Genomic DNA, 20680 nt, shown 5'->3' with positions numbered 1-20680 from the left:
ATGGCTGTCTACCTGCTCCTCATTTTTTTCTTTTCCTTTAGTACATCTCTTCAAATGTCTGGTAAGTCTTTGTCCTCTGTGAAGTGTGAAGGTTTGCAAGTTCTTTCTCATGCTTTCCTGATGTCCTCCGTGGTGGACAGTGAGTTTAGATCTACTCACATCATGTAATTTGAAATGGTTTTATACAACTCTTAAATTTGATGGTATCTGTACAGGCACTTTGTTTCCTTAACCCAGTTTTCAAGGTGATATATGAGAGAAAGAAATGCGCCAAGAATGCTGAGCATAACCTAGGCAGTGCTGATTATTGAAAATCAGCCAGTTGAAGGCAGTCAAAAGCTGATCTGAAATTACTCTCTTGGAGGTTAGAATAGCTCAGATGTACAGGGCAGCGTCCTCTCAGCACACACAAAATCACTGGCAGATGTGTGCTCTGAGTTTCTTAGACAGCTCATGTAGACTATGGCATACTGATCGTTGCATATTGGAATCCTGTTTCCAAGCTGATGGCTTTAGCAAGGACTTTACAAGCTTCTGTCTGTTAGATTTCAGACATTTCTACTGCTGAAAGGAAAAAAAATGATGCTGTGTCTGCAGCTCTTTCCTCCAGGAAGCTCCCAGCTGGAGAACTGTGGGAGTCCAGTGCTATTGCTTGAATGGCAGCAGGGAATAGCCAACAACACTGATCTAATCCACTACAGGAGAATTTCTTGGTTTTGATGACCAAGGTGACAGTAATCCATCCTTTGTCAACCTTCTGAAGGACTGCTGCTTCAGGAGAACTGTGCCAAGGGAAATGCCATCTGTCTTGTTCAGGTCTGCAGCCTTTCAGAGAAACATCACCAAGGCTGTTCAACCACTCCCTGGCAGCTCCGAGGGGGTGGTATGAAGCCCCATTTAACCATTTCAGCCCTGGCAAGAAACCTTCATGGCAGTGAAGCTCAATTGCACAGCAGAGTGAGTTGGATGATGTTGCTTGGAGGGGAGCTAAGGGATGCAAGGCAAGCTGCAAAAATGGTCAAGGTTTGGAGCAGGCTGAAGTTGTGCCCCTTTTTTTGCAGCTGGTCTTAAGAAACACAGCCCTGTCGTGTAGTGTCTCACATTTCTGTTTACAACTGTAGCTATTAATTGCACTCAGGAGACTTAGTTAGCTTAGCTGTGCTCAGAACTGATGATGCTGCAAGTTGTGACTTCCCTCCTGAGAAACTTGCAATTTGAACTCTGTGACAAAGAAACCACTTTTCGTACAGTTGCCAAAAATTTCCAAAATAATCAACCAAAAATTAAAAATACCTCACTTGATGAGCTGAAAACCACAGTGTCATTCTGGGCCAAATATAAAAATGGCTGAATTTTGAGTATGTAAAACATTTTTAATAGCTCTAAACCGAAAAGCCCTTTTACTTGCAAAATTAAAGCCTGTTTAATATGCCATATGTTGGTGGAACTTTGAAGAACTCATAAAATTTAATAGAGGCCATTTTTTAATGGATTTTGAGAACAGTGTGCTTTAAGGAAGTATGTGAAGAAGAGCAATTTCTCTTGAAAGAGCTATATTTTCAACCTGTGTGTTGCTTGTATCTTAAGAACGTTTTGATGAATATCCTTCATACTGATGATGAACTTCCCTTGATTTCTTCTCTACAGCCTCCATGTATTTAATTTTTTGTTGTAGCAGACTGTCAAATAGCAAATAACTGACTTATCTCCTATGAAATCTCTCCTCAGGATGTTTGCATTCTCATTTTATTTTATAGATAGTGGAACATTTTCAATCTATAATGAAGATAGCAAGCTCTGTGCCCAAGCTCAAAACTCTAGCTCAGTCATAACTACCACTTGTGAAGAGCACAATGAGTTTCAAAAGTTCAGGTGGGTCTCTGCCACGCAGCTGCTGAGTGTGGCACTGAAGCTGTGCCTGGGAGTGCTCAGCAAGGATGAGGAGGCTGCCGTCACATTGGAATCCTGCACAGGACGAACGAGCTCCAGTGGTGGGAATGTAGAAATGAGACGCTTGCAACCCATGGAAAGGATTTATTTTTCAACTATGGCAAAGGGAAGGGGAAGAAAATCAGGTTGTCCAAATTATCAGGCAAAGGGAGCAGGTGGAAAATCCATGGAACCACAGATGGCATATGCTCCCAGCGCTATGAGGGTGAGTACTGAAAGTTACTCTCCATTTCTAGGTAACTTGGCAGCCCCTATTTACAAAGTATTCCACTGCCTGCTTGTAATGCAAGCAGCCCTATTCTTGCAGTGACATCAATAACAGAGCTGACTACAAATAGGAAGTAGAAACGTAAGGCAAATATGACTGTATGCATTTCTGTGTAACTTGGAACTGCAGTTCTGTCAAAAGAAAGAGTAAATGACAAAAGCTTATGATGTAATCATGAGGGACAATGGAATTCTCTTTGTACAAGGAGCAGTGGAGGATATCTATATCAGTTTCAAAGCATGTCTGATCAATCTGTAGAAGTGAGATTGTACTACATTTAATATTTATTGTTGCTATTACTTGGTTTGACCATGTACTATCTCTAAGAAGTTCATTTCTAGTTGACATAGGTGTATCCACTTTTAACAGTGTTTACCTGTTGTTTCCCAGGCCCAGCAAGAAGAAAAAGTAGGAAAAAGCAAAAGGAAAAAAAAACACTTAAAGGTTTAAGAGACAATAAGGCCTGACGCCCTGAGAAGGGACCACTGGAGAGTCAAATCTTTTCTTTCTGCATTATTATCCTCTTTGGGCTATGTAGAATGGGCTTCCCACTGGTAGGATGGGAAGTTAAATAGCAAGGGATGAAATTTTTGCTGTGCCTTGCAACAGTTCCAGCTGGAATGAAGTTTGTCAGCAGTTCATTCAGAGAGCAGCAAATTAGACTGCATAGAGATGTGAGAGTCACTCCCCAGCAGAGTCTTGCAAAATTTAGTTAAAACTTTGTCTTATGAAGACTAATAAAATATTCTGATATCTCCTTTCCAAACCTCTTCAACCATAAAAAGAAAGATCCTAAAAAAAAAAAAAAAAAGATATCCTAAACCTCATCTGAGGACAGAAGTATGTATGCAATAGGAGAAGCTGAGTCACAAGAACCTCTGATGTAATATTCCAGATAGCAATGAAAAAATTAGATAGAAATTAGCCTGAAGGCCAAATAAGGGTTGTTCAAGAGTCTTAATTCTGAGTATCTTGCCATAGTCACGTCTAATTGACATAACAGCCTTGGAAGGCTTTGTAGTAATGAGGTACTGAAGTGTTGAGCTCTTGTACAACTCAGCTGTGCCCGTGGAGAGCTGCCTAGGAGCAGACACGGGTGAACATCTGATACCAACTGACTACTATTGTTTTATGTTTCTCTCCGTAGATATCTATACACTGCGAGGAAATGCCTTTGGTGCACCTTGTGTGTTTCCTTTTAAGTTCAACGGTAAATGGTATGCTGAGTGCATCCCTCGGAGTGACGATGCAGGCTCTCTCTGGTGTGCAACTTCTTCAGATTTTGATAAAGACCAATTTTTTGGAAATTGTCCACTAAAAGGTAATTTATGTAGAAAGACTTCAGGAAAAGCATTAAGCAAAAGTTTCATCCACTTTCATGATCAAAATCTCCTTGGCATGTGGAAGCATCATTGGACAGTGAGCTGGATTCTGTCTAGCTTCGTTCACTGGTGAGCTGTGCAATGATAAAATGAGATATCTGCTCCTCATGCTCACTGTTTGTCCAGCTGAGATGATGAGTAGTCCTACAGTGCTCCTGAGACAAGTATATATGGGGAACATTGTGAGAGTGGTGACTGGGACTGATGGAGAAAGGAAGAGAAAACCCCTAGGACTAGGTGAGAAGAGCAAAAGAAAGGCAGAAAGAAGTGCCACGGATGAGGAAGTGGAGGTGCAGGGAAGCAGGAGACAGTGATGTATCAAGGCATGGAGCAGAGAACAGGAGGGCTGGAGCGAATGGAAGGATGCAGGACATGGGCAGTGACCTTCACCTGCCTTTGGTGCTCCTTACACCCACAAATCACCCAACACAGCTCTCCAGTAACGCCAGCACAAATACCCTACCCCTTCACCCCTGCTTCACATCTGATTGGAAATGATCGTTTCTGTCATGTTGGGAGGTCTGGGAGAGCGTAAGAGGAGTCCCAAGGTAAGAAATGGATGTGGAGACCAAGATTTTCTGTATCAAGAATAGGGAAATTTGTGTGTACAGGCAGAATATATCAGTGAGTCAGTTAATGCGGACTGAACTGTGAGAGAAGTAGATGAGTTATATAAATAGGAAAGAACAGAGCGAATGTAGAAAAATTAGATTTGTGAGGAGAAAGAATTCCTTTTGTTATTAAAGTATTATTAATATTGAATGGATAAAGTATAATCTATATGTAAATACTTACAAAAAATCATACAGTTACATAGCAAATCATACAGTTACATAGTTTTAGCCTACAATGAAGATTTTATTTTCTGTGTTAGCAAGTATGATTATCTTGTCAAGTTGCTGTTACCATGTTTTATAGACAGTATCCACAATGACCTTTGGAAAACAAATCCTGTGACAGAAACCCGCTATCAGATAAACTCAGAGTCGCTTTTGACATGGCACCAAGCAAGAAAAAGCTGCCAGCAGCAGAATGCAGAATTATTGAGTATCACAGACCTTCATGAAGAAATGTATTTATTAGGTAAAGTAAAAAATTAACCAAACAAATTAGTGCATAAGGTTAACATGAAGGTCAGCTCCCAGAGATTAACATGGATACATACATTTACTTTGTGACATAGGTCTTAATGACTTCCCTAAGAAAGCTTGTCACTTTCTTACAAAAAAAAATGTATTAAAATAGTGGAAAAAATACAACCCATATTAAAAAAAAAAAAAATCTACTATGACACTTTTTCCATACTCTAAAATTTTATTTCAAGTTGTATCAAATAACTTACAAATTAGAGGCATTTGATAACTTGACTAATGATTTCTTTTGGCCATTTAGGGCTCACCAGTGACCTGGGTGTAAATGCGAAGCTCTGGACCGGTCTTTTCAGTGCACTAGACAGTGGCTGGCAGTGGATTGGAGGCAGTCCTTTCAGATACCTAAACTGGGCTCCCGGTGAGAGCACTTTTCTCATACAATGAGCAGCATCTCAGCCAAAATTCTCTTATTTTCTCCAAATTCCTGTTACCTAATTCCTTTGGTTGCATAGAATTCTCACAGATTACAGGGAATTATGGGAAAGGTAGGATATTACCATAATAGAGATTGTACTGGAGATGATTGCCATTAATTCTGGATTTCCCAGAAAAAGCAGATAGCTCTTCTAAGAAAACAGTTAAACCAGATATCTATAACTCATTCTATATATTTTTCCACTCATAATTTTCTCATCAAGCATATTATTCAAACAAAAAGCTGATGAAAAATTATGTAAAGAGAATGTAAAGAAAAGAGAAAAAAAAAGAAGAGGAACATAGCATAAAAAATATTTTCAGTGGTTCTTCTGAGTTACTGCTCATGACATTTATCTGATGTACATTATCTTAGTAAGTTTCCACTCTTTTCTTAAGATCTAAGTCACCATCTTGCATGTTTCCGTATCACATATTTTCATAATGCAGAGGAATCCAAAGAGTGAGCGCTCCTGCGGAATTAAATACGCATTTCGTATCCGGTGTTCAGCAGTGAAGGATGCTGAGTTGTTTGCAATACTACTGCACCACAGGGAATTTATATAAAATCTTTCTTTGTATAAAGCTTTTTTTTTCTGTATGCAGCATTACTTCAAACACACTGAATATCTTCTTAAGCAGTGCATGGAGAAAGAGCGAGTCTCATGTTTGAACTGTCAGCTCTCTCTGCCATCCAATGTTGCTCCCTCATCTCCTCTCTTAGGAATTACGACTCTAAAGAATAACATGCCAGTGGCTTTGCAGCTGCAAAAGACTTGTGTGTGCCCTCTCGTGATGAGGTGAAAATTTTCAGTGTTAACAGAGGGATTCTCTGTATGTTGTGCTTCTTTCTTAAAGGAAATCCTTCTGTGAATCTGGAAAAATATGTGGCACCTTCCAAGGTAGGAACGGCAAGTGGGGAAAACCAGATGTGTAATCGGAAACTGTGGATATATCTGTCAAAAAAGAAACTCCTCAGATTCGTCCACTATTGCCTCAGGTAAGCTGGTCAAAAAATCCGGCTATTCTTGCAGTGAGTGAGAAATACTGGGAGGATGCCATATGTGAAATGCGAGTATATTGTCAAAGCAAAAGGGTTATACTTGCTGACCTGAGTCAAACACTGAGAAGACTTTAATTTTCTGTCTCATTTTAAAAAAGATGCCTAGACATTGTCCCTCATTTTGAAAAGATCCCAGGGTACTAAAGAAGGCAAGATTATATGTTTAGTCATGTTATTCAGCCCCAAAAATACTGGTAAATATCTTGTGCTCTGAAAAATACACTGAAGATGTGTTCTGCAAAAAGATGTGAGCCACAGTTCATGCTCCCCCTGCTCTCCTCTGACCTTTTTTGTTCTATTCTGAAAGGAAATATTCAGAATATGGGGCTGACACCTTTTCCCAATTGAGTTCTTTTTCCACCTGATACAGACTAGGTCTTATCTATGTGAAGAAATTGGTGTGCAGTTACTTCACCTGGGTCTTCCCAGCATGCTACTAGCTCTACAGTAACTCCCTCAACTGCATATATACTAGTATATAAGATTATTCCCTGGCTCAGGTATGAATGGCACATAATAGCTGGAATCCTGTGCATTCTGGCTGCATCCATACAGCTTATTGGAATGTGTTAACTTCCAAACCATGCCTGCCTGGGGGAATGCAAGTTTGCACAGGTCAAAACCATGTCCAGGGAGGACTGAACAATGTGGTTGTTCATGTGCCAATGTCGGGCACACATCCTGCCCTCTTCAGTTTACTTTACAGGTGCAGACCGGTGTGAACCTTCAAAGCAGGGGTTGGCCATGCTAAATTCACTCTAAGAAATAGCCACTGAATAAAGCGTGTGGCATTTCTGTGCAGCCGGGATTCTGACATGTCTGGTATAACATAAATGTGTCTGGGCCAATGGTGTTTCTGGAGAAAAAAACATACGAAATCTCCAAAATTCACCAAGATAAAGTCCCTGTGTCAGAAAACAGGTGATATTCTGTAAAACATGGCTGTACCCAGAGCCTCACTGAGGGGCATTTAACATTGTTAAATGTTAAATTAAGTTGTTAAATGTTTAAGTTGTGCCCTGCAAGTTTGCATGACAAATTACTTGGCAGTAATTCCATTCTCTGAAAGAGTTTTTGGGTAACTCCCTGTGCAACTGGGATAGAAAAATCTAGTTTGTACTCTTTGTGATCCTCAGACTTTTGCTTCTCTCCTCTGCCCGTATACGCTCCAATATTTAAAATTCATGTCAGTATAGGTCATTTTCTTTTTGATTAAAAGAAAGCACTGAGCAGGACTGTTCATTAATTGTTTGAAATAACATTTTTAGGTAACTTAAAGTCTTATAAGTGCCCCAGGGAATGGGTGGCCTATGCAGGTCACTGCTATAGAATTTACAGAACACCCAAAATATGGAAAGAAGCTCAGTCTTCCTGCAGAAAAGAAGATGGAGAGCTGGCGAGTATTCATAACATTGAGGAGTACAGTTTTCACAGTGTCTCAGCTTGGGTACAGTGAGTATTCCTGCAGATTACTTTTTTTATCTGGAATTTATTGTTATTATTCATTGAAACATTGTAACCTTGATGTTAAATGTTTTTAAAAAGTCCTTGTTCAGTCAAAAGCAGGTGTGAGATGTGATCGTTCCATGTTAAGACATACCCATACCTACAATTACCTTTGTGCTCCCAGAGCCAGACGATGAGCTGTGGATTGGTTTAAATGACTTCAGGGTTCAAATGTATTTCGAATTGGAGTGATGGGACGCCTGTGACATACACCAAATGGAGACATGGAGAGCCGACCACACACGGAATAAGGCAGACTGCATTGTTATGAAGGGAGAGGTAAAAATCGCTCTTCCCTTTTCATGCTTTCTCCTGTCCTTTGTGTCCCAAAAAGGAAAAAACACCCATGACAAAAAAAAAAAGTAAAAAAAGTAAAAAGGGACAAAGATTTTAAAGATTTTTAAGAATTTGGTTTAATTCAGAGTATCTTAGTGTGGAGGGGACTGGAGACAAGCTCTAGGAAGGTGTGTGGTGGAGCACCAACAGCAGTGCTGAGACTTGGTCTCCTCTGCAACAGTTACAACAAATCTCCCATCTGAAATTGGTTGAAGTAACTCATCATCCACATTCAACATGGCTGATCATAACTGTGTCATGTGATTCCCGGAATAGGGGCATTCTTTAGTTTCCCCTAAACTGCCTAAAACATAGGTTTATTAGAGCTGCTTTGGGGGCTCATATTACTGAAGACACAAAAAAATTAAGTACAAAAATTTCTATCTTGTTTTATACTCCGTATAAAACGGCACATCAGAATACTATGGAAAAAGACTTAAACAATACGTTTTTTATATCTTATGTTTAGTTTATCCAACATTCGCTTGTTACAGTCAGCTGGTTATATAAACATAACAAGTACTACGCTGGTGAGAATGGAGTGGAACAACGTGTTTCCTTCCTGGTTTAGTTAGCCACTGAACCTTTGATATGTGTAACCCTCATCCTCACACCTCCGAGGAAATGTGGTCTTCACTGTCCTTATTATGTTCCCTATTTGGGAGTTTCGGAGAAAGCATCAGGGCAAGGAAGAGAGCCAAAGCAGCCTCAGCCATACGAAGAGAGAAGGGTTCTCTCTGAGGATGGTGAATACTCCTGTTGGATCTGGATTTTCTCTAGATTTCACTTCTCTGTGTGATTTCTTCTTGCCACGTTCAGGATGGATCCTGGGCTGACAGTGCCTGTGAAATGAAACTGGGTTACGTCTGTAAAAGGAAGCCTTTGGCAGAAGAGTCAGAGGAAGCCGAGGTTACTTACCCAGGCTGCCAGAAAGTAAGTGTAAAACAAAAGCAGTGAAAGGTCATTGCATCTTACTTTCCCTCCCATGATGATGAGTATCACAGAAGTCAATTATTTTGACTGTTCTTGGTGGAGCTTTAAAAAACTGTTGATTTTGTATGTATTGATTCTTCTCAGACTAACGGGGATTTTTTGTCTTTATTTAAACAAGATTTAGATCGACTGCTTTTTTCCCCCTCCCTTACACACGCACTTCGCTCAGCTCTCTCCCAGCGCAGAACTGGTCACTTCACCCATAAAAGCTGCTTTCCGCATGACAGTATTGGGTTGCACACAGCCTTCAATTGATCCACCATAGGAGGAAGGAATATGTGAGCCGATTATTTTGCAAACTCTTTGTAGCCTCTTGCAACAGCTACACTTACAGAAACTGAGAGCAGAGCAGTCTTTACACAAGGAGCTGCAAGGTGGCTTGCCAGCTCTGAGCCATAATCACGGCTCGCTGCTCGCAAAGACCCACTGTGTGACCTTTATCGAGGGGCAAGACACATGGTTGTGGTTACAAAAGCTATGCCTGATTATCCTCTTTGTTTCCTTTCATGGCTTCTGAGATTGATTTTGACTTGGGGGGTGGTATTGGGGTGGCTTTTGGAAGCATACTGTGCTGCGCAACCTGACAGCCCCTCCGCACTTCTCTGCTGTTGACCCTGACAGGGCTGGATGAAGCATGGCTTTTACTGCTACTCCATGGGGCAGTTACCAGCCACGTTTTTGGAAGCAAAACAAATCTGTGAAGAAAACAAAGGTTACCTGGCTACTGTGACAGACAGGTATGGAAACAGAATTCTTGTCCTTTCATATGTGCAACCAGGATGGAAGGGCCAAACAGAAATCTCTTCCTACTTCACAGTTATTCATAGTGTCTCATGTGACACAGGTCCTTTGCTGGAAAATTCATGGTAGAACTGAAGAAATATTACAAAACACATCAGGGGGTTGTCATCAATAAAAACATTTAAGCCATTGCTATTACAAACCTACACTGTTGTTGACCCCAGGAATTAAAAAATTGAGTCAACTCCCCGGCAGGTCTGAATTGCCAGATTGTTTTAAAACTTATTGAACTAAAATAAACAAATAAACATGGATTTGAGCTTTCCAGCCTTTTCTTTGCAACAGGCAGATATGGAAACTTACCCTTTTTAGAATAAAAGTAGAGTGGTTTTTTTTCCCCAGGGCAACAAGATTTAAAGATCTAGACCTTATCAGAAAGCTCAGCAAAACACTGTCACTTATTTATGCAGAATGAATAACATATTTGCATTGACACAAGTATTGTTTGGCTTGTGTTGTTCGTTGTGCAGTACAAAAGGAGAAAGAATGACTCTAAATTCTAAACATGATTTACATTATTAAAATATGAAATCAAAATGAATTTATGTAAGAATTAGAACTATAAAAGTAAGTTCATTACCATTGCTTCAATCTTTACTTGTCTTTTCCCATGTATTAACAAATCACTTTAACCTTACCAGATTTGCTACAATGAGCTGTTTGAAGAAATGAACAAATTATAATAAAATGTGATACATCAGTTTGATATTTATTCTTCACAGATATGAACAAGCTTTTTTGACTTCTGTAATTGGATTCAATCCAGCAAAGTATTTCTGGATTGGTCTCTCCGATACAGAGGAGCAGGGGATGTTCAGGTGGGCCAGCGGGGATGTGGTCACCTTCACGCACTGGAATGCAGGGAATGCCGGTATGTGCCATGGGGACCAACAACTTTCTGCTCTGGGCCTGAGAAGTGAGGGTTTGGAAGCTGAATAGTGGCTTAGAAATTCTGCTGGCATAAAATTTCAAAAACAATGTTGCAGCTTTCTATTTGTGCTGATGGGATTTAAATCAGATTCCAATAGACCACCTGGGACTGCATGCGTCTGTTGGTATCATTCACTGTTGTTTGATGGCTTTGATAGGTGATTCATAGTGTTATGTTAAAAGAATTTCGTTTATTTATGATTTAATTGAAATTCATGTGAGCTATTGACATCTAAGTACAGTGGGGACAGGTTACATTTAATTAAGTAGCATATGTTTTCAGAAGATGCAGCTATTTATAAATAAGGTTTAAAACTTTTATGTTTCATGAAGGAGGGGAGTCAGGCTGCGTGGCCATGATAACAGGAACTTCAGCTGGATTATGGGATATTTTGAACTGTGAAGAAACAAACATGTTTGTCTGCAAGCAGCTGGTGGAGGGAGTGACCCCCCCTCCTCCTCCAACGATGACCCCTCTCCTATCATGCCCGGAGGGATGGGAATCCATTCCCCAGAGCAGCTTCTGCTTCAAAGTAGGTGATTAACTTCTGAAAGCAAATGTTTGTCATTTACAATGAGAATACGTTTTGTGTATGCATGGAAGGTGGATTTTACCCTGCTTACCTGATAGCTAGTCAAGGGTAACGCTTCTCCAGCCATCCCCAGGTGGTGTGTTGGGGAAGTGCTGGAAAGTGCTGTCTAGGCTGAACTATCTTTGGAGTCGCTAGGACTCTGAGCTGATAGGAAAAACAAAGTTCCAGTAACAAAATTTGATAGATGACCACAAGATTATGGTTGCACAATTAAATAGGAAGTGATAAAACTACAGACCAGGAGACCAGAGGAAGGATAGAAGCCCAGAATGTTGTTTCTGAATTTCTGTGATACCCAACACAGTATTTAGTTGTCCACTTTTTATAGATTTTTCAGGGAGGAAGGGAGAAAATGCAAACATGGTTTGGTGCAAGAGATTTTTGCAGAGCCATTGGAGGAGATCTGGCATGTATCCACAGTGAAGAGGAACAAAATCTAATAGCTCACTTGTAAGTATCTGCACGGTGTATCATTTAAATCTAGGAAAAAATCCTCAACATTTGAAAATGACCTTTTGAAAGACATAAATGATTTCTGCTAATCAATTTCTACTTTGAAAAGACAATGTATATCCTTGCAAAGTGACAGAAGGAAATGGGTAGAAAGAGGAGAGCAAAAGGGTTTCTTGGCAGGCCTCTGAGAAGGTGATGCTATGTATTGAAGTAGCCTGAAAACACACAAAATGAAAGAAGGATCATCAAAATTGGTTTCAACTGAGCTTAATTCAAAGGGATAAAACTGATCTTTTTAGGTCATTTGTAGCTGATCAATTGATGAAATACTCTTGATTAAAGACATAGTTTGTGCTGCTTGCTTTCCTTAGTTACGAGGAAAAATTGGGAGACTAAGGAAAGCCTGACCTATTGATGTGCCTATATGAATGTTTAAATCAAGCCTATGAATACAGACAGATCTAAATTTGGATGCCTAAGCGACTTGGTCAAACCAAAACCTTAAGATATATTTTCATTTAACTCAGTATTTATGGACTCATGACATCTGTAATCCTTCCCATGAAGCTCTGTTTCACTGTTTCCTGTTACATGCAACGCCAGAGTGTTTTTCCCCACATTAAAATTGAATAATTACTTCATATGACTGTCTCAAATGATACTTCAAGCATCAAAACACTGAGAATAACATAATGATCTGTATTCTCCTTCTCTATTTCTCACTATGTCTGATTGTCTATATTTGTAATCATTCAGAAAGAGAGATTATCTTCACTTTTCTTACTGGATGGGTTTAAGTGCCTTGGACTCTGACAGTGGATTTACATGGAGTGATGGCTCACCAGTGAGTAAACGATTTGTTGTTCCAGATGCTTGTCTAATTTTCTGTATATATCTTGGCAGATATTTCTCACAACTCCTCCTATACAAGCTGCAAGTGACCTTAAGTCTTCACTATCCAATTCCACTCTAGCAATTAATTTTTATAGTTACAGATAACAGTGTGACATTTAGAGTATGGAAAGAACACCAAAGATGATGGAGTATCTCTCTTGATCTACATAAAGCTGGTTGTATTAATCTCTATAATCCCATTAGCCATTTACTATTAGAGATAATTTTGTATGTCTACACAAGCTAGGCTTTGTTGCCCTCACTGTCTTAAGTAGATCAAGGTCTGCAAGGCCCAAGTCGATATGGCAGCACTGATGGATTGTCTTGGGTTGAAACACCAGAGCAGGATAATCAACACAGAGGACAGTACTTAGACACTTCTTTCTAGAATTTGGCAGGAGAACTTAATCTCTCCTGGTAACAAAGAGGGCAACAACTTCTTGGCTTACTAACATTGCTTATAAATACACAGACAAACCATTATGATATGCAAGGGTCATGTCCTCCTCCTTACAAGGCCTGACATCAAAGCACAAGATGGATGATGAAATCAAATGAAGTGTGTGCTTCCTTAACACAAAGATTATATGTATATAACCTTATATATATATATAACCTTATATATAAATATATATATGAAATTATATAATTTCTTACAATATATATAATTTCTCATAATATATTATAATATATTATATATTTTTCTATATATAAAGGTTATATATATATAGATATAAGACAATGGTTTCACTTTAAAAGGGAAATAGTAACAAAGCTGTGTTTCCCTATAGGTAAATTATGAAAAATGGGGACATGGCGAACCAAACAATTATGATGGAAATGAAAAGTGTGGTGTGTTTAATGGCTACAATAATATGAACTGGAATGATTTATTTTGTGAGCATATGGAGGATTATGTTTGCCAAATAAAAAAAGGTAAGAGGACTTCCTTCCTTAAACAACTTTTAGGCACAGATATGAGCATCTTTTCCAGGTCAGATCACATTGTCTGCACGTATACGTGCCAGCTGTGCCATCGAGCACAATGAAACACTAAATACATTTAATTTAAATAAAAGCAATTGAAACTATGAATTCATTCTTGAGATACATGGGTAAGTTTGGGATATATATGCAGTATGTTGAGGAAGTGAAATGCAGCAGCCTAAATTTGGGTGTAGTTTCTGTAAGTTTAATTGGTGATCAGCTCTAATATGGTATTTTCCTGAGTGTAACACCTTTTTTTCAGATATTCTGAGAAACTCTGTCACAAAAATAAGCATGCTGAGTAACTCTTAAGATTCATTTTATTGATTGGAATGAAAATGCTAACAACAGTATAAATATATTTAATTGAGAGATGTCTGAGAAATGTAATATACTCTGATATTGATTTACATTGCAGGAGCAACACTGAAACCAGAGCCTACTTTCACATTCAGTAAGTCTTGTACTTCCAATAACAGAAATAAATTAATATATAATGATGTTAATTTCTATTACAGACTGCTTAATGTTTTACCTTGCAGATTATGAATATACCGTTAGTGAAGATGATTGGATAATATATAGTCACAAAGAATATTATTTCAGCAAGGAACCCATGCCTGTGGAAAAGCCAGGGAATTTTGCAAGAAAAATGGTGGTGATCTCGCTATCATTGAGAGTGAAAGTGAAAAAAATTTTCTTTGGAAATATGTAAGAAACATATTTTGCTTCAAAAATGCACTGTTCTGTCCTACACTGAGGCACCTTTCATAAGCAGCCATTTCAGCTGTCTTATGAAATATTAGGAAGGGGTCCCCATCATAAAAAAAAAAAATCAGTGCCACCTTTCATGGGCTTGGCTACTTAGGAGCTTTACCATAGTCAGTATTTTGATATATTGCTACGTGTTGACAAATCATCAGCTTATTTTCAAGAACACTCTCATGGGTGCAACTTTGAAAAACCTTGCTCTGTTTAGCTGAAAGCTACAGTTACTGAGTATGTTTTATTTTCCAAGTCATTCTTTTCACAGAATTCAAGAAAAATTTTGTATTTTGCAGTTCAGGCACATAATCCCAGAAAATCCCTGCACATTGCATACTATGCAATTGTACAACTGAAACTGAAGTGGTTTTTGAGAGCTTGATAATTTTATTTTAAATCTGTTTTCTTACAGTTCATTAAAATTGTTTTTGTGTTTTAGGCTTTCTATAAAGACTTGGGAAATAGCTTCTATATCGGCTTGAGTGTAAGCCTAGATAAGACATTCCGGTAAGTAAAAACAAATTAAGTTTGTCAGACTCAGAATGTGGATATTTGACATGGCTGTCTATAAGAGACAAAGCTCAATGACTGACAAAACCTGTCTACAGCCATGTCTTGACATAAAGTTTTAAAATACGATTGTGCTCCTCAGGTGAGCACTTCTCCCATATTTTCACTTTTATTTCCCCTCTTTTTGGTTCTGTGATCTGCTTTTGTATTATAAGGCTGAGATGTTCACTCGCAGCCAGTGTGTTGTCATCTCCTTTTCCTTGTTAGATGAAAGATAAAAATGGTTGGAGGTCTCTAGGATGTTCCAGATGGTACTTGCAGACATTACTCGAAAAACTGGAAAAACACTAAATCGGCCTGGAGCTGATGTTGTCTGAAGGCTCTCAGTCTTGGTAGATTCCCCACTTGACTTTCCTCCTTTCAGCACACTAGGGCTTTTTTCCTTTTTTCTTGGCTACTTTTCGAGAATAAATTTGTGAATCACGACACTAGGAAATGACGTTGTACAACCAAAAGCAGTAGTTGTATACTGTGAAAGACTTCTGTAACAAAATGGTTCCAAGTAGTTCCCAGTGTGTGGTTCAAGGTGCTCTCTTACCCTACGAGATCTGATATCACTTCATTTGGACCCTGGAAACTACTAAAATAGTCTCAGGTTTGTTTCTGTGCTCCAGAGAAAGCCGGGTCCGGTGCTACACTGATGTGTTTCCTGCAGGCTATGAATGTGCAGAGACCAAGAAAGACCTGGACCATCAGTTAAAATGATTAGTTCAGACAACATGGGCTAGGTCAACAGAGTAGACAGTTGATATAAAGATATTTTTTACTAATTCCAAGTCTTTGTTTTCTTTTACCAGAGAATAAGCGTTTGTAAGCTAGGATATAGGAAACTTAAAATACAAAACTTTAATATGTCCTTTACAAAGAAATATTAACTAATTCAACTAAGAATTATCATTTCCCCAAATTGCTTCTTTCAGGTGGATGGATGGATCTCCAGTGAACTATGTTGCCTGGGCTCCAAATGAACCCAATTTGCAAATAATGATGAAAACTGTGTGGTCATGTATACCCAAACAGGTGGGTGCCACAGCAACATTCAGTCCACACAGTGTGGCACAGGCTTGGGAGGGCTGCATGTGCAAGGCTGGCTGAGTTATAATACTGAGCAGGCTGATGTCTGATAGAATGTTTAAAAAAGCATAGGAAAATGAATCATATTCTCTCTTTTCATTTTGTACTTAAAAAAAAAAAATCAACTCTATTTAGCTAAGATGTTGGATTACATCTGCAATTTGAATCTTAGCTTTGTCCGAAAATTTGAATGTGAACGTATCAGTTAAGCATCAGACCATCTGCGGATAGAGTCAGTATTGTTTTTCCTGTAACCGTTGTCCATTTTATGACTACATCTCGAGAACATCAGCTGTCTGTTATCATTTGTGCAGCTTCTAAGAATCTAAGGCTTGGGAGTGGCTTGGATTATTACTAAACAACGCTATATGCTATTTCCATTAAAATAAATACAAATATGCTTACACTAGCCAAGCACTTAGTCTTCTTTGGAGCAATTAATCTCTTCTACTTCTAAACATTTCTAGTCTCAAAATCTGTAGATAAGGCAATCTTCCTAGGCTCTGTTAGAAGTCAATGGAAGGAAGTGAACACTTTTGGGGAGTAAATATTATGTCCTGTTTTGAAATGTTCATTAAGATAAGATGAATTATGTCCTTAACTTCACTGAATTATAATGACAATATTTCCATTAAACATAAAGTGTTATTAGCTCTGCTGTAGATAATTACCTCGTAACTGTCCACCGCTAATGAAATTAATGCCATTTTCTTATTGGTTCCTGATCTGTAAAATGGGGATGATAATGATAATGTTGTATTCTTGCATCATGCTCCCATAGGGAGAAAAGAAATCCAGAGGACTGTAAGACTGTGACAATCTCAGGTAGTAAGGTAGCAAGGACAAAGTACCTTATACAAGCAGAGTGATTCTAAAGATCTTACAGATCTTAGAGAGGTGAATTAAGCATTTGAACTAAAAGTCCCCTTTAGCAATGTTATGGTTTTGCAATATTGAAATATTTCAGTTCTCTGACAAAATATTCATATTCTGAATTTTGCTGAAAACCCGAGTATTTCTAAGGAACATACGTAAAAATTACTCATTATTTCTGAGGGAAAGAAATACAAATACTTTAATCATTTCTGCTTCTTATGATAGGTTTACTTTAGGAAAGGACACTTTTTGTGCTAGTGTCAGTCGCGTTTTATTTTTCTTTTATTCTAATTTGCTTTCAGGCACATGGAATGATCTCAATTGTGGCAGCGTTGAGTTATTCATCTGCGAAAGGCTTAACAACACTGTTCGTCCGTCTGTTACTCCCACTTCACCACCACCAAAGGGTGGGTGTCCAGAAGACTGGCTCTTCTTTGATAACAAGGTGCAGTATGAAATGTCAGTATATTGTATTTTAAAAGAGTAGAATAAAAACCATCTTTGATTCAGTTTTTCAGTTGTAGCAGGGTTTTCAGTTATCACAAAATACGTTCTGATTGTGTTTATATAAAGACTATAAAAATGCAACTAAAATAGAAATTATAGCCTCTGTTGGGATCACAACAGTTACGAGGGAGGGCATGAGACATACAAGATGCAAGCTTCATCTTATATTTTGCTAGCGTTTAGTGTTGTCAAGGATGGCCGAGCAACTGTCCGTGTGTTGAGCTGTTGTATGTTCTCGTTTACTGCGCCGAGTTTATCTGGCTGTCACAGATTGCCTGGACACTTATTCGTTCCTTGCCTGCCACTTTCCCTTGAGCAAATGTATCATTTTTTTTTCTATAACCAAACACCTGATAAGATTTTTAAATAATCCAGTTATAAGCTTCACCACACTTTACTATGTAACATCACTCTTGGTCTTCTCAAAAGACAAAAGTTCAGGATAAGAGACTGTATGTATTTAAAAGTCATAGATTGTCATGGACAAAGCTATGAAAGATACAGCGTACACTGTTGAGATAAACCTAGCAATGAAGATAATCCTTGATTACATTGCCTCATCTAGCTCTGTCTGTCTTCCTTCCTAAGCCAAAATATGATTTCAGTTTGATAGAGCTCCTTTGTTAGGGATTCACTAGCTGCTGTTTCCTCTTTCCTTCTCTCATTCAATTCTGGGGAAAAGTCACAAACTCAGAGTTAGTTCCCTTTCATAGTGATCTTTCAAGCTGAAATGTCTCTTTCTTCCTCACTTCCTGGAAGAGTAGCTTCCAAAGGCTCCTTCCTTGACTCCTCTCCAAGTGTTTACACACTGCTTCTGACCGTCATGGACCTACCTCCTTTTTACCCAACTTTTTCCCCAAATTGCCTGATTAACTTTTCTGTTGCACACTTTAATTATCACATTTAGATTGTTTCATTCTGACAAAGTTGTCTAATGACATAATCATGGTTAAATCTCAGAGATCATATTACTAGAAATGGTAAATTCATGGTTTTCTTTGTAATGTCAGAATAATTTTCTGATCACAGAAATCATATCCTGTGAGAACCAAACCTGGTTGGATAAAAAGGGCAACAGAAGATTCAGTAACATGTCTTATCCTTGTTTGTTTACTGAGGTCTTCCTAGGCAATCCTACCACAAAGTCACACCTCAGAAGTGTGCTCAGAAGCTTAAACATAATTTCTGCTGAAATCATTAGACTGACATATTCCTTCCTGCTAAAATATTGGGATTTATGCTACTTTTCTAGCCTAGATCTTCTCTTTCATAAAGACCTAAAGAAAAGTTAGAAAGGACTGTTAAATCAGCTAATCTCCCTTTTTGTTTAAAATATCCAGCTTATCTTGTTTCTTACAAACAGATGCTTTCACCAGAAAGTAAAATGTCATCCAGTTACAGATTTGACACACTTTTCTTTTTCAGTGTTTCAAAGTATTTGGCCTTACTGAAAATGATACATTGACATGGCACGCTGCGCGGAACGACTGTATTAGTTTTGGAGGAAACCTGGCTACTATATCAAAAAAGGAAATGCAAGGTATAAAGTGCTAGTGGTTTAATACTGGATTAGATATCAAGTAGTTGATAAATAGATTAAAATAGATGTTATAGCTTCTGCAATATATGCTATTATTTATGCCATATTAGTATAAAGTTATGTTGAATGAGAAATTCCAACTTTGGAAAAATGCTTGCATAGGTTTTAGTGTCTTAATTAACTTTTAAAATCATAGCTTTGGGGTTAATATAGGACACACAAAGGAATTCATACTGTTCAAATACTGAAATTTTGTATTAGGGACTTGTCATATAATAAGATGTCCATATTTCTTTTTTTTTTTAATTTTTTTTTTTATTGTGCGTGTAAAAATAGCACACAGAGGAAGTAATATCCAAACCAAAACAAATCACTGTGCACCTTGCTGCTGAGCCAAATGCTGTGGGTGTCAGTGGAGGACACAACCTCAGGAAGCAGAAAGCTCCAATGCTCGAGTCCAAACTGCACCCTGCTTCTCTTTCTCTGCTGACCTCAGCCTGCTCATCTTGCTGCTCAACATGTTATGGAATCATAGAATCATAGAATGGTTAGAGTTGGGAGGGACCTCAAAGATGATCTAGTTCCAACCCCTCTGCCATGGGCAGGGAAACCCTCCACTACACCAGTTTTTTTAGTGAGGCCTCATGTTTGCTCTGGAAATGTCATGTCTCAGGTCCTGAAGGCTGCACATGGGCCATCTCCTAGCTCCCTCCATCAGTGCTTGTGGTTTATAATTTCTTCTGTAACAGAGGAAGGACATTCTTTTAGTGGAAAGTCAGTCTACGCAGCAGCTAAGGGAAACAGCATCTGGCCTTCCAAAAAGATGAGATCTCAGTACATGCATATTAGGTTATTAAATAGTGTTATTTGTGTTATGCCTGTTTAAGTTATTAAGTCTGGTTAACGAAGCTAAAAAGAGAAAAGGGCGTGCACATTCTGTAAACTCATTTTTTATGTGCCAAGGCTTAATGTACCTATGTTAATTTCTGTAATACTATTAAAACGCTTTCCCTCCTTCCTCAGATGATGAACAACACAGAAGAGTGTATATATACATTCCTTAAAAAATTCTGAAAATAATTTTATGTAGCAAAATTGTTTGACAAACATGGACATGTTTGAGTTTACAAGTACTTTTTCTGTCTTTAACATCAGATCACTATCTATCTATTCTTTTTATTTCTATCATAAGATTACCACCTTATTGAAAAAGAGAAAATCAAAGCTCATCATCCTGGTTCCAGGCACTCTAAAGTCTGCACTGCCAGGGAAAGGTGTATTCAGTTTCCCTCCTTGTACAATTTTTCTTTTTTTCTTCAGCTTTCCTCATGTCCCCCTTAAAAAACACTGCAACCGATGCTTGGATTGGACTGAATGACATAAATCAGGAGCACTCATACTTATGGACGGATGGAAGCCCAGTTGACTATACAAATTGGGCAAAAGGTTCCCGAAGTTATTATAGTAAGGTAAACATAATTTTCTGTGTTTCACTTAAACATTATAACTTTGGTAAATGAATAAAATGTATGTAGCTACAACTGTATTTTCTGCAAAATTTCCTGTATGAAGTTTTTTAGTACTCTTGTTTTTAAAAGCAGAGTAATCATGTGGCAGATCTACCTTC

At 38.4% G+C, this 20680-nt stretch overlaps 1 protein-coding gene across 1 annotated transcript in view; it reads left to right on the top strand.

The window, feature by feature from the left end:
* Positions 1-20680, top strand: part of LOC104373253 (macrophage mannose receptor 1) — a 30332-nt gene continuing 9652 nt past the window's right edge. The window contains 31 exon segments of the mRNA XM_086614350.1: positions 1-61; positions 1758-1967; positions 1970-2155; positions 3366-3539; positions 4519-4683; positions 4993-5109; positions 6024-6041; positions 6044-6084; positions 6086-6112; positions 6114-6165; positions 7497-7654; positions 7656-7680; positions 7859-7917; positions 7919-7967; positions 7970-8013; positions 8890-9003; positions 9685-9800; positions 10587-10735; positions 11128-11327; positions 11716-11837; positions 12597-12684; positions 13526-13670; positions 14140-14175; positions 14264-14350; positions 14353-14432; positions 14926-14993; positions 15977-16026; positions 16029-16076; positions 17309-17451; positions 18939-19053; positions 20374-20522. Of these exon segments, the coding sequence (XP_086470476.1) occupies positions 1-61; positions 1758-1967; positions 1970-2155; positions 3366-3539; positions 4519-4683; positions 4993-5109; positions 6024-6041; positions 6044-6084; positions 6086-6112; positions 6114-6165; positions 7497-7654; positions 7656-7680; positions 7859-7917; positions 7919-7967; positions 7970-8013; positions 8890-9003; positions 9685-9800; positions 10587-10735; positions 11128-11327; positions 11716-11837; positions 12597-12684; positions 13526-13670; positions 14140-14175; positions 14264-14350; positions 14353-14432; positions 14926-14993; positions 15977-16026; positions 16029-16076; positions 17309-17451; positions 18939-19053; positions 20374-20522 (3096 nt within the window).

This window comes from Tauraco erythrolophus, chromosome 7 (genome assembly GCF_009769465.1).
Source record: "Tauraco erythrolophus isolate bTauEry1 chromosome 7, bTauEry1.pri, whole genome shotgun sequence".
Classification (NCBI taxonomy): domain Eukaryota; kingdom Metazoa; phylum Chordata; class Aves; order Musophagiformes; family Musophagidae; genus Tauraco; species Tauraco erythrolophus.
Note: the sequence above shows the minus strand (reverse complement) of the source record. Positions and strands in the feature narration are given on the sequence as shown.